Source organism: Trichophyton rubrum, assembly GCF_000151425.1.
Source record: "Trichophyton rubrum CBS 118892 genomic scaffold supercont2.7, whole genome shotgun sequence".
NCBI lineage: Eukaryota > Fungi > Ascomycota > Eurotiomycetes > Onygenales > Arthrodermataceae > Trichophyton > Trichophyton rubrum.
In genome coordinates, this window is record NW_003456422.1 from 691,662 (window position 1) to 707,795 (window position 16,134).

At 50.5% G+C, this 16,134-nt stretch overlaps 5 protein-coding genes across 5 annotated transcripts; 1 reads left to right on the forward strand and 4 right to left on the reverse strand.

Annotated features, from left to right (window-relative positions):
* Positions 1 to 1,125: 1,125 nt before the first annotated feature.
* TERG_06239 (uncharacterized protein) lies at positions 1,126 to 1,872 on the reverse strand (the record flags this gene model as incomplete). Its single annotated transcript, XM_003233198.1, has 2 exons — positions 1,126 to 1,673; positions 1,803 to 1,872. 2 exons carry the CDS (start codon positions 1,870 to 1,872, stop codon positions 1,126 to 1,128), a joined length of 618 nt encoding a protein of 205 aa, XP_003233246.1.
* Positions 1,873 to 2,741: 869 nt separating this feature from the next.
* Positions 2,742 to 4,320, reverse strand: TERG_06240 (uncharacterized protein; the record flags this gene model as incomplete). The annotated part of the gene is made up of 3 exons (XM_003233199.1): positions 2,742 to 3,617; positions 3,692 to 3,955; positions 4,021 to 4,320. The coding sequence occupies 3 exons, from the start codon at positions 4,318 to 4,320 to the stop codon at positions 2,742 to 2,744; spliced, it is 1,440 nt and encodes a 479-aa protein (XP_003233247.1).
* Positions 4,321 to 5,134: 814 nt separating this feature from the next.
* TERG_06241 (uncharacterized protein) lies at positions 5,135 to 8,685 on the forward strand (the record flags this gene model as incomplete). The annotated part of the gene is made up of 7 exons (XM_003233200.1): positions 5,135 to 5,299; positions 5,373 to 5,473; positions 5,542 to 5,679; positions 5,735 to 6,780; positions 6,838 to 7,310; positions 7,371 to 7,559; positions 7,621 to 8,685. The coding sequence occupies 7 exons, from the start codon at positions 5,135 to 5,137 to the stop codon at positions 8,683 to 8,685; spliced, it is 3,177 nt and encodes a 1,058-aa protein (XP_003233248.1).
* Positions 8,686 to 9,194: 509 nt separating this feature from the next.
* Positions 9,195 to 10,643, reverse strand: TERG_06242 (uncharacterized protein; the record flags this gene model as incomplete). Its single annotated transcript, XM_003233201.1, has 3 exons — positions 9,195 to 9,991; positions 10,072 to 10,445; positions 10,573 to 10,643. 3 exons carry the CDS (start codon positions 10,641 to 10,643, stop codon positions 9,195 to 9,197), a joined length of 1,242 nt encoding a protein of 413 aa, XP_003233249.1.
* Positions 10,644 to 12,969: 2,326 nt separating this feature from the next.
* Positions 12,970 to 13,665, reverse strand: TERG_06243 (uncharacterized protein; the record flags this gene model as incomplete). Its single annotated transcript, XM_047748577.1, has 1 exon — positions 12,970 to 13,665. The coding sequence occupies one exon, from the start codon at positions 13,663 to 13,665 to the stop codon at positions 12,970 to 12,972; it is 696 nt and encodes a 231-aa protein (XP_047604562.1).
* Between the last annotated feature and the right edge of the window lie 2,469 nt (positions 13,666 to 16,134).

A 16,134-nucleotide genomic window follows, 5' to 3' on the forward strand; every position in this document is an offset into this window, starting at 1 on the left:
AAACAGGCAAACCAACCAAGCCGCCTTCGTGCACACACAAAGCGTACCCTGTACACTTTCTTTCTCTCGCCGTGACTCTCTTTTCGTTTCTCCCGCTTCCTATCTCTCCTTCAACTCAGGTCAATCACACTCCCTTACTCGCTCACACTCAGTCCCCGGCACACTCACGGGCATGAACTCACTCACACTCACACCGGCTCGACCCTGGTCCCGCAACGACGCCTGAGGGTCGGACAAGTCAGCGAGACACCAACAAGCGGCCAATTGGCGTGTCTCGACAATGCTGTGTTCTTCCCCCTTTACCTCTCGCTTTATTCGACTTGCTTTTATCTAATATGCTGGCTGTCCGTGGGCAGGGATTATTGGCCTTGCGCTGCTGCGTGCATGCAGTTTAGTTTTTAGTCCGTACATATACTTTCGATGAAGAAGCAGACGAGAGAGATCGCGAGGGGGCAAAGACCGCAGCGACTCGGAGTTTTCCCGCGTCTCTGTGGCAGTGTAAGGGGGGCTTTCAGTAGCCGTGGCGGGCGGTGGTAGTGCCAGATGTGATCGTACGACTTCTACAGCCTCATCCTTGGTTCCTCCATCTTGTTTCAACTCGCTGTCCATCATGCTATCCCGCGGTGCTGAGGCTGCGACGTTGGAAGAGTTGCTCGACGAGAGAAAAAGCGACGGTGTTATTATTTCTCTCTCGCTCGCTGGGCTGCCATCACATGACCATGCACGACGTCATCCAAGGAAAACTAGCAGAAGCAGGCGAAAAAGGAGGCAGCAAGACGCAGCAGAAGCAGAAGCAGAAGCAGAAGAAGAAGAAAAGAGAGGGATATTAAGACTCAGTGCGACTCTGCAGTCCCTGTTTCGCAGAGGCAGAAGGATCGGAGAGAGGACAAAAAGAAAAATAAGGCTTCCTGCAGACCGAGGGCCCTGGGCTATATTGGTTATATAGTTACATACAAAGGCAAGAGACACAAAGGCAGGCCCCGAAAACCAACGCTGAGCGATAGAGATGCCATGCCTGATATTATATTATGATTTATGATGTCCTTGATCCCCCGTACATGGCATGACACGGCATGGGAGAAGGACGGGGGACGGGAAGGAAAGGAGGCAAGGGCCAGCAGAGGCCTAGTAGAGCGTTGCATAGAGTGCAGCAAGCGTTCCCGCCAGGGGGAACATGGACCTGACAACGTTCAACTCAGCCCAGCCCTTGAGCCAATTCAAGACCTCGACATCTTCCCTGGTCGCCTTGGAGTCGCCGCTGGTCTTGGAGGCTGCCTCCTTTGCCTTGGACACGCCGGTCATGGACTCTGCATCCGCCACCTCGGCGCGAGAAAGCAGGCTCTTGTTTGTCGGGCTCATCACCAGCAGCGTGTATGGGATTATGGACATCACCAGTCCGGAGGCGAGCAGGTACCAGTTCGAGGTCCGCGTGTCGGCAGGGCGGAGAGTCGTTTCGTGGCGGAAGACATAGGAGAGATAGGCGTACGCAGTGCCTGCCCCAATCGCACAAAAGGGCATCAAGCTCTTGCCAATGTTATAGGCATGGCGCCATTGAGTGGCAATGTGTGAGATGGGACTGCCAGGCTTGTGGTTGGAGTCGTAGCTGGCCGGGCCGCTGCCAGCAGGAAGAGTGATGGTAGGTATCAGCGCGGTAGAGTAGGTGAGAATCGAGCCTGGTTCATGTTAGCTATCTATTTCTTTTTTCTTCTTCTTTTCTTTCCTTTTTTGCCCCCTTCCTGCACCCAGTTGATTGTATAACTATTTGTTGTGCTTTGCCTCTATTCTGTTGGATCAGTTCTTACCAGCCATCAGCCCAGATGTAGTGAGCCCGATCACCTGCGCTGTCCGCACACAATTTGAAACGTCAGGCATGATTGCAAAAGCCGAGACGAGAATTTGATCCTTGAAGGTAGATCGTTTATGTCAAGTCCTATAGTAGTGTAGGTACTTTAAATGTCTTGCAGAGCCGTAGGGAGGATCTTTTGCGAAGGAGCAGTAGGCTGCACACCTGGTACCAGCCTTTCACTTATAAACAACCGGTCGGTCGTCGAGCTGCGTCTGAAGCTTTGCTTAATTGGACAAGGGACTCGCCTCCTAACCAAGGTTAAAAGCTGGATAGCCTTCGATATGACGTCCCAGGATGACGTTCGGCTCTCCTTCACAGCGGAGGGCGGCTTGTCTAGATCTTGTCCTGTCAGCGGAAAATCTTGCAGCCTGGCCGGCTCAACCCTTGGTTCTTGTAGACCAATTAGTCGCACAGCTGAGTCCTTGCCAGAAAGACTCAAGTCCGGGGTAAAATCGGCTCCTGATTCGTGGCCGAGGCTGTGCCTAGGGCGTCGTCTCTCGGTGTAGGTACTTTCATAGCATGCGAGTTTTGGTAATAATCAAGCCAGCTTCGGAGTCACGGAGAGGATGCTGGCCGTTGCAGGGAGTTCTGGGACGCCCCTTGGACGGATAAGTATAATATATTAGATCTAATATGAGGATGAATATGGTTTATAGTCAGGAGCTGCATTTCTTGCAAGGGGATGTTTGCTGTCGAATATATTAGAACCCCCATTGCTGTCTGCAATACATATAACTAGGTACCTATTTTCGGCAATCCGGGCCAGTATGAGACGAGAAGAGTCTTGACAAGAGCGTGCTTGTGGTATCAATATCGCAAAAAATAATATAGTGTATATAGTAAAAGATGAAGGGGGAAAAGAAAAAAAAGGAACAAGCTGGAACAGGCAGATATACTACCCCCTGAAGTCCAGCTCGGTGTGAACGCTGGTGTCATCGGTTTCTTCAACGCCGACAGCCGCCCATGGGCTGGTCTCATTCATTCCGTCATCAATATCTATACGAGTCGCCGAATCACTGTCATCCACGGTGTCAGAGGATTCGATATGGCTATCAGCCACAGCAAACTCGACGTTCTTCCGGACAGCAGGAACCGCAGCAGCAGCGGACTGTGATTGTGGTTGAGACTCTTCCAACACATCTCCATTCCACGGCTTGCACTGCTTCACAAGCTCACCGCACCGGAGACAGGTCCATGCCTCTCCCTCTTCCCCCTCGAGCTTCTGGGCAATGCATGTAAAGCAGTACAAACACTGACATGGCACAGTTTCATAGGGGTTCGTGATATCCGTCTGAGCTGAGCCAATGATACCGCCTGACGCAGCTCCGGGGCCTATAACGTCGCTCTCCGAGGTGGTAGTAGGGTTCTGCGCCTGGTAACATATAGGGCATGTCCTCTCAGGCAAGAAACCAAGTTCACCCCGGTCCCTCTCCTTGTTCTCATCGCCAGTGGCTCGGAGCGAGGACATGGTCTTTCTCCAGGCTCGAGACACCCATCGGCGCCAGCGCCCGATTCCAACAAGGGGCAACAAAAACAAGAGGAACTCTGTAAATGCATGCCAGACGAGCTGTCGGTTAAGATACTCGAATGATACTTCTCGACTAACCTGCATCGACGGCGGGGTTAAGCGCATGCATAGCAGTCGGTCGACTAGCGTTCTGTATCGGCCGTTAACCAGGAAAATGAGGAAGGATGCAAAGGCGGCGATTGAGTGAGCGGTCGAGAGGTGAGAGGTGAGTTTTGACAGTGCTCGCGTGTTGGAAGACTGTGGCTATCAACAAAAGAACTGGTTAGCTATGCCTTTACCATTTTTGTTGGACGTTGGGATGTAGATAAATAACACACTTCATCATAGCCTCCCCCTTGGTGGATTATCCAGCTTTCCCATTTATCCCACGCATAACGTCCACCAACCGTCAGCAGTCCATATAAGGACTTTTGAAGCTTAGTCGGATCAGAATGTACAGGCCCTTTACTCCTGCTATCGGTGTATTTCAAGTTTTGGAGAGCTGCGCCGTACGAGGCATTATGGTCCCATACCGACAGCTTGAAAAGGATCGCACGAAGCACCAGATCGATCTCATGGTTCCAGTCGTCCCTTATATGACGCTATAGCAACAGCATTAGCCAAAAGTCCTATCGTGTCTCTTTTTAAAATTGAAGATTTGTCTTACACCGAAGTATTTCAACCCTTCTCCGACCTGCCCCTTGAGCAATGTTATAAGCTCTTCATCCAGCAACTCTGCGTCGACCTGTCCCACCCGGAATGCCGGTCTAGTCCCTTCTCTGCCTCTAAGGGTATCCCATAGCGCCAGTCCGCGAGTAGGCAGGCTGGATAGGGGGTACGGGAGGTTGCTGGATGCGGCCGGGAGTCGCGATGTTCTGTTTGCGAGCCGATTTCGAGCTTCAAGCTCGCGTTGGCGGCGCCGTTCCAACACACGCTCTTGTGCTGCAGCGAAGTTTGTGGAAGTCATCGCGGGGGCATCTTCGGCCGGGCTATGCTCTTCAACCAGCTCTAATTCTCCTCCGTCAAAGGGCTGACGTTGTTGTCCGTCCTCTATCTCGTCTTCTCTTCGTTCGTCCAGCTGCTTTTCTTTGAGCCGAGGTTCAGCAGTCACGTGATAGGTCACTGCCTCCAGTTAAGCCAAAGCAGCAAACAAAAAGTCCAGCATTTTTGCTACCAAATTTTTCTCCTTGTTTTCATTAATTGATATACTTTATATTCAGGCCTAGAATGTCCTTTATTCTTGAATGTATCTTTGTGGCTGTGGGTATTAAGAGAGAGGCTGTCTTCACTAAATAATATAGGAATGTACAAAGCTTCCATTCAACCTAGTTACTTTCTAGCTGGTTAACTGGGGAGACTTCTCTTAACTAATAAGCTAGCTAGACATAGACAATATCTATTAAATACTCTGCTATAGGCGCTTATTTCTCCCTCTTCTGCTGCCCTGGGTGCGCCGAGTTCCCCCACACAAAGCCGCATGGTCAGGCCCTTTCTAGCTCTAGCTTTGAATATTTAGTTAACTAAGCTAGTTATTTATGCCTAACTAAAAGTTTAGTTTTATCGACGTGGTGGGGTTGATCAATATTGATTCAACTTATCAAAAAAAAGAGAGAGAGACCGGACCCTCCCTCTGCTAGCTCCCTAACTACCCACTGCATTAGAGAAACCAACATCCTCTCAGCCATTCTGGAGAGTCATCTTGCTATGAGCGTTTTGCTCTCTTCAAGGACCTGACAGTCTTTCTCCTTTCATTGCCGTCTCTGCTTCGATCTGGTGGCATCATGCAAGTAGCTATCGAGGTACCAGGGGAAGCTAACCCACTGACCCTTCCAAACGTTATACATGCCTTGACGACGGCGGGCTCTTCGTTGCCTCAGCAGCGCCAGAGCGGAACTGCACAGCTTCAGGAATGGGGAAGACAGCCCGGATTTCACTCGCTGTTACAGGTATCTCGTTCTCCTCTCTCATACTGACCAACATATGATGGATGGCTAACAGTTTCTCCTTGGCTTTCGATAGGATGTCTTTACTGACTATTCCATTCCCTTCGAAGTTCGATACCTCTCAATTATTCAGCTAAAGAACGGTATAGACAGGTACTGGCGGAAGACAGCAAACAAGTATGCCTCCGTTGTGACACACTGTTCAATTTTGGTAGAATAAGCGCTAATATGGCGGACCGGTACAGTGCTCTCAAGCAAGATGAGAAAAATCAAATTAAGAGAAGAGCTATAGAAGCTGGAGTTGTTGAACCTGCATCTCAACTAGCCTTACAGAATGCCCTTATTGTGGCTAAAATATTGCGGGCAGAGTTCCCTCTTGAATGGTGGGTTATCCTTTTAGTATTCCCCTGGAGAGCATGTCTGACAATCTACATATAGGCCAGAAGCCATATCTGAAATAATAGAACATCTTCGAGCGTCCATTCGGCCCGGAACCAATCCAGTTCAGCTCTCACGCACTCTGCTTATTCTCCTTCAGGTGATTAAGGAACTCTCTACCGGACGATTAGAGAAAACTCGAAGAGGACTACGATCTGCGGCCCCTGAGCTGCTCCATATCGTTGCAAGCATATATGCCGATAAAGTGCAAAAATGGGGTACATTCTTAGAGTCTGGCGGGGAAGATGAAGGTGGTGCGTTAGAGGCAGTTGAGCAAAGTCTCATGTCTCTCAAGGTCATCAGACGACTGATAGTCGCTGGCTTCGAAAACCCAAATAGAGAGCCTGATATCTCGGGATTTTGGACCCTATCCTTAACCCATCTCGGAAACTTCTACTCCTTAATTCAGAGGCAGTCATCTACATTAGCCTCAGAAGTCGAAAAGTTGATTGGGAAGCACATAATCCAGGTATCCAAGCTTCATTTAGAAATGGCTAGAACCCACCCTGCGTCCTTTGGACTGCTCCCACAGGCTGTTGATATGGTTAAATCTTACTGGGGGTTGGTGGTTGAACTAGGCAAAACGTACAGCTCAACTGACTTCTCTCAACTCAAGGTTGGGATGAATGGTAATGCAGATGACGGCGAGAAACCCCTTTTGGAAAAACTTGGTCTCAAGGCCCTCCTGCTTCTTCGAGCATGTGCAAAGATTGCATTCTATCCCACGAACACTTTCAGATACCAAAATCAGCAGGCTAAGGAGGAGAAGAATCAATGCGTTGGCTTGATGAAGTCCGAGATCTTCAACGAGGATTTCGTAGTTCAAGTCATGGAGTTACTTGTTACTCGCTTCTTTGTCTTTAAAGCCAGTGATCTCAGAGAATGGGAAGAAGAACCTGAAGAGTGGGAGAAGCAAGAAGAAGAGATCACAGATGCCTGGGAGTTTTCAATTCGATCATGTGCCGAGAAGCTATTCCTTGATCTGGTTATCAATTACAAAGAACTGCTCATACCAAAGCTGCTCAATGTGTTCTATACCTATGCTAGTAAGTCGAACAACGGTATAGTATACTATAAGTCTGAACTAACTGACGCTGCACTAGACCCTCAGAACAAAGACATCTTATTAAAAGACTCTCTTTATTCCGCTGTTGGCCTTGCAGCTGCATGTCTGGAGAACCACTTAGACTTCAACACTTTCTTGGTGTCCACACTCGTACCAGAAATTCAAATCCAGGGTCCAGGCTATAATATCCTCCGCCGAAGAATTTCTGTCATACTCGGACAATGGGTTCCAGTGAAACCAAGTGATATTGACAAAGCATCCGTATACGGTATCTTCCAACACCTCCTGGATAAGAGTGACCCCATGAATGATCAAGTCGTTCGTGTAACGGCTGGTCGGAAGCTTCGACAGGTTCTGGACCCATTCGAATTCTCTGCCGAAGTATTCAAACCGTTCTCAACGTCTATCCTACAAAACCTAATACAGCTTATTCAAGAGGTCTCTCTTAGTGAAACAAAAATGGCACTACTTGAGACTGTAAGGGTTGCAGTGGTAAAAATGGAAAGCCACGTAAGTCCAGGAATCCCATATTTTGATAGTAGATATTATACTTACCAGGTTTCATTCTAGATAACCCCTTTTGCGGATCAGATTGTATCCCTTCTACCAGGGCTTTGGGAGCAATCTGGTGACGAACACTTGATGAAGCAGGCAATATTAACACTCCTGTCATCCCTAATACACTCTATGAGAGAGAGCTCCACTAGATATCACTCCATGATACTACCCCTTATCCAAAAGTCGGTTGAACCTGGCTCAGTAAGTCTCCAAACCCCCCTATTTCCCTGGGCATCACGATAACACTAATACTGGAATTTAGGAATCTCTCGTGTACCTCCTCGAGGAGTCTCTAGATCTATGGTCTGCTGTGCTATCTGAAACTCCAAATCCGCCGTCTCGTGAAATTCTAGCCTTATTCCCATCTATATTTCCCATATTTGAAATTGGGAGCGATGTTGTACGACAAGCTCTTGAAGTCACTGAATCATACATCCTCCTCGCACCCCGAGAGTTCCTCGATGAAAATGTCCGTTTTCGATTGTTTGATATCTTCAATACTCTCCTCAATCCAGATGTCACTCCCCGAATCGGCCTAGTCCCTCATCTTGCGGAACTGCTCATACGGACAGGCGAATCTGCCTCCGAAGAGAACAGTGAGAATGTGTACGGCGCCATCGCTAAGTCCATGCTAAGCACTGGCTTCATGGAAACGCTTCTCTCCGCCTTATATGGCGCATACCAGTCCCGCCAGACAACGGGGCCTAACAGGAAGCAAGCCACCATCTACGGCGTGGCTGAAACTGACCACCTCTCAGTCATCGCACGGCTTGCCCTCGCTTCCCCACGCAACTGTATATCAGCAGTAACATCGGCAACTAGCAACTCCTCCGAAGAACAGACATTCACCTGGATACTAAGCGAATGGTTCGCTCACTTTGACAATATTGGAGATGTCAACAAGAAGAAACTGCATACCATGGCTCTTACGCATTTACTAACTGTCAACGGGCCTTCATCTCCGGCGCCAACATACCTATTGAACAATTTACAATCCTACCTAACAATCTGGACAGACTTGATCACCGATCTATCTGAAGGGCCCGAAGTAAACCCCACCGACGCCCGACACGGTGATTATCTTGTTTTCGACCCCAGTGAGGCCCAGGGAGAGAAATACCATGAATCTGAGACCCCTGAGACTACGCGTCGACGTACATGGAGCGCCTCGGACGCAATTCACAAGATCAACCTGAGGCAATATGTGGGGCAGCATCTCCAGGCTTTGGTGCAAGTTTGCGGAGGAGCTGATCGGTTCAGAGATGAGTGGTTAGTTAATGTTGATAGGGAGGTTGTTAATGGTTTTGGGCAGTTGGGGATCATGTAGATGGGGTTGGAGCTGGAGTTGAAAAAAACAGGCAATTGTATCCACCGCCACCCAATATCTTCCAACAACTTGACCTGCCTTGTTTCTTTTCTTTTCTTCTTCTTCTTCTTTTCTCACCCGTTTTTGCTATCGATTTTATAGTTACGGCTTACGAATACCCAGATAAAGAAAGAATGAATAAACGTCGATTAGCTAGAGGGAAGAACACTGCTTACGTTGCTTGGTTATACGTGGTAGTCTTGAACCGTAGCATATCATTTGAACCTATTAAGCAGAATCGGCATCTTGCGCTTGGTTTGACTGACTGATCGTTCAATATAATTGTCTTGTCTGTCTATCTGCTTGTACTAATTAGTTTAATGACTGTACACAGAAAAGGGATGGTGGATATAAACATTATCCCAGTATCCAATGCTAAACTATACCTATAACTAATGATGAATTAATAAAGTGTAAAAAGAAGGGAAGAAAAGAGACGTCCATCCTGCGCCAGCCATTATCCTATCCATCTAGTGGCACTGGCCAGGGAACATCCTGGCATCAAGAGGTTGCGGGAAAAGGCCGTTCGAAAGCAAGTCATTAAGATCCCAGCCAGGAGAACCGCGCTCGGTCTTCCATGTCCACCAGTACCATCCGTGGCCCGTGGAGAAGGAGTCAAGCTGAGCCTCAATGTAGCGGCGGGTATTAGTCTTCTCTTCGTCAGTGAGCTGCGAAACAGAACCTCCGGTCTTGCGGACACAGCCGTTGGGGACGGCAGTCTTGGGGTCCGAGTCTTTGTGGGTGCCGTCGTATCGAGCTCCCTCATGGCGGCCGTTGAGGTACTGGGTGCAGTCGGTCAGGGCACCGCACCATTCACCAACAATAGCAGGGATGGAGGATTTGGCGAGTTCGTTCTTGCCGAATTCGCATGCAGTCTTGACGTGCTGGTTGATGTCCAAGGCGACGAGCTGAGGAGAGAAGACTTGGTAGTGGTGGGTGTCGATGATGGTCTTGGCCCCGAGGTCGAAGCCGTTCCACTTGGATGGGCCCATGAAGGCATCGGAAATGACAACAGCGACGTTGGGGTTGGCGCTCTTGACCTTGGCGGCACCCTGGCGGTAGAAGTCCTTGAGAGGTTCGACTTGAATGCCAGCCTGGGGGAAAGGCTCGTTGATGAGGTTGATTTCGTCGACAACACCTTCTTGCCTGGCGTATCGTTGGATGAGAGCGTCGAGGGCTTTGTAGGTTTGTGCGACAGTGTCGCCCTTTTGCCAGTTGGCCGGGCCCAGTCTGCCGCTGTTATCGAAGCCGTTTTGAGATCCAGGGGCTAAGAAAGTCAGCACATTAAGAAAAATGTAGGTGATATAAAGAAATGAGATACTATGTAAGCTGTAAGCGTGAACGTACCACCGTGGAGATCAACGTTGACCTTGAGACCAGAGTGTCTAGCCCAGTCGATGGCAGCATCCAACATGTCTATCTGGCCCTGAACGAAGGGCTCTCCCTGGATGGGAGCGACGGCCCAATATCCGATTGGAATGCGGACATGGGTGAGTCCGGCAGCTTTAATGCGATCAAAGTCCTTCTGGTCGACGTAGGTGTTCCAATGCAGCTTGAGGCGCTCATGGGCACGCTGACCGAGAGCCGCGCTGAGTGTCCATTCATCCACTGCGCTGTCGCCTCCTTCTTCAAAGATACCGGGTGTGATCCATGGTTCCAACACCAGCCATCCTCCCAGGTTAACACCGCGGATGAAATCGTCAGCAGCTCTCGGTGATTTCCTATTCAACGTCAGCATAAGTCGAAACAGAAGCCATAGGTAAAAAAGAGAGATGAGATGAAAAAACAAGATTCAAGATTCAGCGGGAGGCGGCAAAAAAAAAAAAAAAAAGAGAAGAGAGCTCTCACCAAACGTTGGTAACGGGGGAGGCAACACTGAGACCAACCAGTGACAGCCCGAGGAGAGAGCCAAACTTCATACTAGCCGGTATATATATACACACACACAACAACAAGGTATTGAATAAGTTATGTTATGTGTATATATATAATCAATTAAGGTGAAGGTTCCCGGGTTTCTCTGAGGATGCTGGAAAAGTATCAAGTTCATCGACAGGAGACGCAGCCCTTCTTATGCCCTTCCCGCACCAGGCCCGAGTTCCTCATCCATGACCCACGTTTCACAAGCAAGAACGATCGGCAATGACCAAAAGAAGGCAAAACAGAATCCATCTCCATCGAAGTGAAGATTGCTAGCCAGTCGTGTGTGCGATGTCAGATCCAGCGTGGGCCGGGGGCCAGTCTGGGTATCATCACTCTCGATGGATATCACATTGCTGAGGCTGCAGATCATCGTGCATATGGGCCGCCTTATTGGTTCTGGCGCTGATAAAAACCGGGTCGTCAACCTTTTGTGCCCATTGTATCGGACAGCCGAGGGTGGCACGAGGCCATTTTGTTCCATGGAGTCGTTCGGATTGGGTGATAGTTTAGTGGGTGGTTCTTCCAGGGGGTTTCCCCGGATTTTGGACAGAAGTACATACACCATAACCCGGGGGGTGTAAGCCTGGCAGGAGGGACCTCACAGTGCTGGAACCAAGCCTTGGAGATGGCATGGCAGCCATCACAGCGGCGCCTCGGGCATCACAGACACCTCATCCGTGGGTGGTAGCCATCCAGCTCACTGTCGAAACGAGAATGTTTGTTGAACCGCCCCAAACTTGTATCATGTTCAGGGGCTGATGGAAACGGGGGTCGCCATGGCTACGAGGCCCAGCTCCAAGCATCATCATCATCATCATCTCTAATCCTTGTCTTTCTTTTTTCCTTTGCTCCCTTTCTTTTCCTTGTCACTTCAATCATCTCGCATGCCTCTTGGTCTTCTCCGTATGCGGTGAAGACAACCGTCGTCGCCCTCCCCTCCTGATGTCCTCGTCTTTGACCTCTGGAGTCTGCAGGGCGTCACGCGCCCTCCAGCTGTACCGTCCTATTGCTGGGTCCTTCGTCTTAAAACTCCCGTCTTCGGCCTTTCTCCAGTTGCGGTGGGCCATTAAGAAAGAATGGATATATGTCCCGTCCTTTGGTAGTTGTTCAGGTAGCCCCCCCCCCTCTCCCCTCCCCGCGATAGACTATTGCTGCTGTTGTTGTCGTTGTTGTTGAGGTCAGAACAGCCATGATCGTCGACGGGATGGCGGCTTAACGTGCATCGCAGGCGACCCCCGTTGGATCCACGTCGCCGTCACCGTCGGCGCAGGCATCATGTGTTATATGCTTAAACTGAGGTCGATGTGACTGATGCATGTCGAGTGTGCGGATGTATGTAACCCAGAGTAGACCGGCGGCCATGCGGTGAAAGAGCGTCGACGCCAATAGTTAGTCGTCAAAGGCAGCGATTTGGATAGCCATCGTTAACGTCGGCCCAACAGCAGCAACGGCAGCCACAACGGGCTGATCAGGCGACCAGACGGACGGACAGACAAGACAGGCGGTTGCGGGATGACGGTGGCGACCTTCGTGACAAGCCGGAGTCGTTGCTTTGTTGCTCCTCGTCCTTGCGGTTGGATGTTTCAGGGCGTAGCAGCGCAGAGTGCAAGGCGCAACAAGGCACAAGGAGATGGTAAAAGAAATGACAAAAATCAAGGAATAGCCTGGCGGATTGCGAGATGAAGGTTTTTGGTCTCGGAAAGAAGATTTTTCTCCTGCAGAGGCTCGAGATCCTCCTGTGCTCTTTTCATTGCGCAGCGCTTGGTGGGGATTGAGGGATCCCTGGGCTATATACGAAGCGCATTCTCTTCGTGCTTTCAGAGAAGAATTTTCAAGCAGGCCGAGTCTTCTGCTGTTGAGCTTGATGTCTTCATCAATGTTAAAAGCCCATCAGACGACGGCCAGATATCTTCATGCTACGGCGTCAAAGGCGCGATGTGGCCTGATGCTGCTAAGCGACTAAGCGATGCTAGGCTCTGGGTCTCACACCTGCAGGCAGCCGTCCGTCTCTACAGAGCATCATGACTAGCACGGAGTGTGGATATATCGTCTGTTGTTCACTTGCATTATTCACTGCGAGTTACACATATCAAAATAATGGCGAACTGGCTGTTATTTCGAACTCGACTTGCGGGAGATGGCTGTACATGCAGGGCAGTTGACTACGGGATACCAGTATTTCAAACCGGGTGCCTCTTCCCAGTTGCTAGCAGAGGAGGATATACAGAATACAGGTACAACAGGCACAACAGGCACAACAGGCACAACAGGCACAACAGGCACAACAGGCACAGCAGGTACAGTACCCTGCAAGGAGCCGGGTCAGTCGTGCGTCTCACCGGACAACGGCGTCGCCTTCATCGACGGCCTGCTCTCAAACCGCTCGAACCAGGCAGCCAGGCGAGGCCTGCCCTGTCGAAAGTCCTCCCCGACGCCGCGAAACAGCAGCCAGCTCAGGGTCGTCGCCAGAGCAATGTGGCCAACATGTACTGCACTGTCGTCGCCGCCGCCGCCATTATTGTTATTGTCGTTGTTGTCGTCCAACTCCCGCTCAAGCCAGTCGAAGCTCTCGACCAGCTTCCGGGACAGGTTGGCGCTCAGCTCTGGGTACCGCAGCGTCTCGGGCCGTCTGGTCGTCTCCCAGCGAACGGCAATCCCGACATCCGCTAGACCGCTGGCCACGGCCTGGATGCGCAGGGCCTGCCACCTGGCTTCGCCCTCGCGGGGGATTAGAGGACGTCCCTGGTGGCGGGTATCAAGGTACTCGCAGATGACATTGGAGTCGAACAGGGCAGAAGTTGCCTCTGGGCTTGGATCTGCTTGGTCTGCTTGGTCTGCGTCTCCACGAAGTAGAACTGGCACTTTTCCAAGGGGATTCTGGGCGTAGACTTCAGCGTTGGCCCGTATGGGGCTGGTTTCCTGATGGACCACCTGGATGTCTGCTGCGAGGCCGGCTTCATGGGCGAAGACCAGCACTTTGCGGGCGTAGGGCGAGTGAGTCTGGTAGAGCAGCTTCATCTTGTCGTGTGTTCTTGGTTCGACTGGCCAGATCAAACGACGGTGACTCGAGATATAAGTGTCCTTAGACAGACGAGGGCCATCCTGGGGTATCCATCTGCTTGTCTGTCTGTCTGTCTGGTCACCCCCTGAGCTGCTCGTGTTGTGGCTTCGTCTCGCAACCCTAAGTCGAACCAAGTCGAGAAACGCCCTTCTGAAACGTCGCCAGTAGAGCTCACTTACTGGCCGGTTAAGTTAGTTACTAGCAGCGTTTGCAGTCAGAGATACGAGCAGAGAGGGCAGAATATAAATACGGCAGGTCAAGTCGCCTGGGGATGTCGCTGCCCCCCTTTCGACGGCCTGCTCGCTCACAACTGATACTGATAATAAAAAATGAACAATCATAAATAATATGACACGGCAACAGAGGTGAACTACTGTTGAAGCCATGCGTTTCAGCTGTCGACAATGTATCAGCCACTCTGGCACTCGACGAACGCAGGCCATATAATCGATCTTTGGACTCGCTAGTTGGCCGAAGCATGGCCATGCGCCGTTCGTTCGCCGTCGTCACCGCCGTCTGCCTGGCCAACTAACTAACCTGTTAGTGACATCCATTGAGTTATCCAACAGTTATCCGCTCGTGTCCAAAAATAACTAAACCAGCCCAAGTGGGAACTTCGGAGAAAAAAAATAAGAGGCACACAGAGACAGCAACAGACGAGAAAAAGAAGCAAAGGAAGAGCAAGAGAGCAACGGCCTGCATGCAAGGCATCTTTGCAGCCTCCCTTTGCCTGCCGTCGCATCCGTCCTTCTCCTCCTCGTTCTCTTCCTTCTCTTCCTCCGTCTGTCTCCAGCAGTAATAGCAGCGTCTTCTATGGCCGGAGCAAGCGAATGAAAACAATAAGAGATAATAACGCCGACCCAGCGTACAGGAAGTCCACTCATCATCATCATCATCATCAATGCACATGGCCGATGCGATGTCCTGTTGGCGTCTGATTGGGGCGAAGCATCTTCTCCCCTGCCCAGGAGGCCCCCTTTTACCCCAAGCACCGACGCCGACAACCAAGACATCATCATATCGACGAGATATCGGCATCTCGAAAGAGCCTCAGAAGGATGGGACTCGCTTTTCTTTCTTTTTTCCTTCTTCTTCCCAAGTATAGAGTGATGTATATAAGTATATATGCTTCCCACATCTTCCGCTCGGCCTGCCTGATCAGGTCAAGCTTGTCGCTCGGAGGGCGGCGGGCACATCATGGGCATTGAACCATGAGCCATGGAGCTATAGAGCCATGGGGGGAAGATCCCTGGAGTCGGAATCCTGGAGATGTCCCGTCCTGTCTGGAGGTATACTTACTTACGTCTGGAGGTATACGGACGCACACATATAGACATGGCCAACAGCATGAAAGAAAAGCAAAAAGCGGCACAGTGAAAAAAGAGAAGAAGCAGAAGAAAAAGAAAAGAAGCAAAACGTGCCTGTCCCTGGCCGGGCTGGCTGTTCGACTGGACAGGATAAGATTAAAGCCTCATCGAAGGAGTCTTGGTGACCTGAGAGACGAAGAACGGAGTAAGCAAGAGGCAGAGATATCACCCCCTGAAAGCAGAACCCGCAGAACCCGCAGAACCCCCTAACAGCTCCAACCAACCCCAAGCCGGCGGTTAGCTTTGCATCCAGTCAGCCAGCAGTAGTAATAGTAATAATATTAACAAGAAGTGTTCGCATGACCTTCCATCGTGCGAGCCCAAGCTGCCATGTAACCCTTTCGTGCATCGGAGCTTGCCTGGCTCACCGTTTGGCGCCCTCATCCCTGCCCGTTCATCGCTATATCACTGCAGATGGAAATTCGATGAGAGAGTCAGGTACTCCGGAGAGTGAGAGTAAAGTAAGGAGATGCATCTCGCTCTCGTATCTCATCGCATCCTCTGGTGAGACATGCTTCTTGAGGCTGATCGAGATGGCCAAACCCTCCGTCTCGTCGCCTCCGGTCAGTGCATCCTCCAAGGATCCCAGGCGAGAATCCCATGATACGACCCTTCCATGCGACGATGGAGTCGCATCCTCCCCTCCTCGTCTTGTTTCTCTATTATTATCCATCCAGGCCTGGTCTGCTGCTGCTGCCCATCTTAGCGTCTCCAGCTGGGACAAGGCCGGGGAACCAACCGGCTGCTGGGCGCGAAGGAAGCCCCCAGTCCAATCGGACCACCGACCAAGCGCTTTCTCTCACTCTCTCTTCATCTGTACTTCTACTATCCTTCTCCTACTATCATCTTCTCCTATTCTATTGTCTCTCCTCCTCTCATAATTATATCCTTCTTATCATCTTCTACTGTGTAATTTACTGTCGTAATTTATGTATCGTATCGTCACAAGGGGAAAAGAAGGAAAGAGCGAACCTCATCAAAGTTTATCGAAGGAAGGTTCCTTCTTGCTAGGGTAGCCCCACTTTATGCCAGGGACCAGGGCCCTTCCTCCTTCGCTGA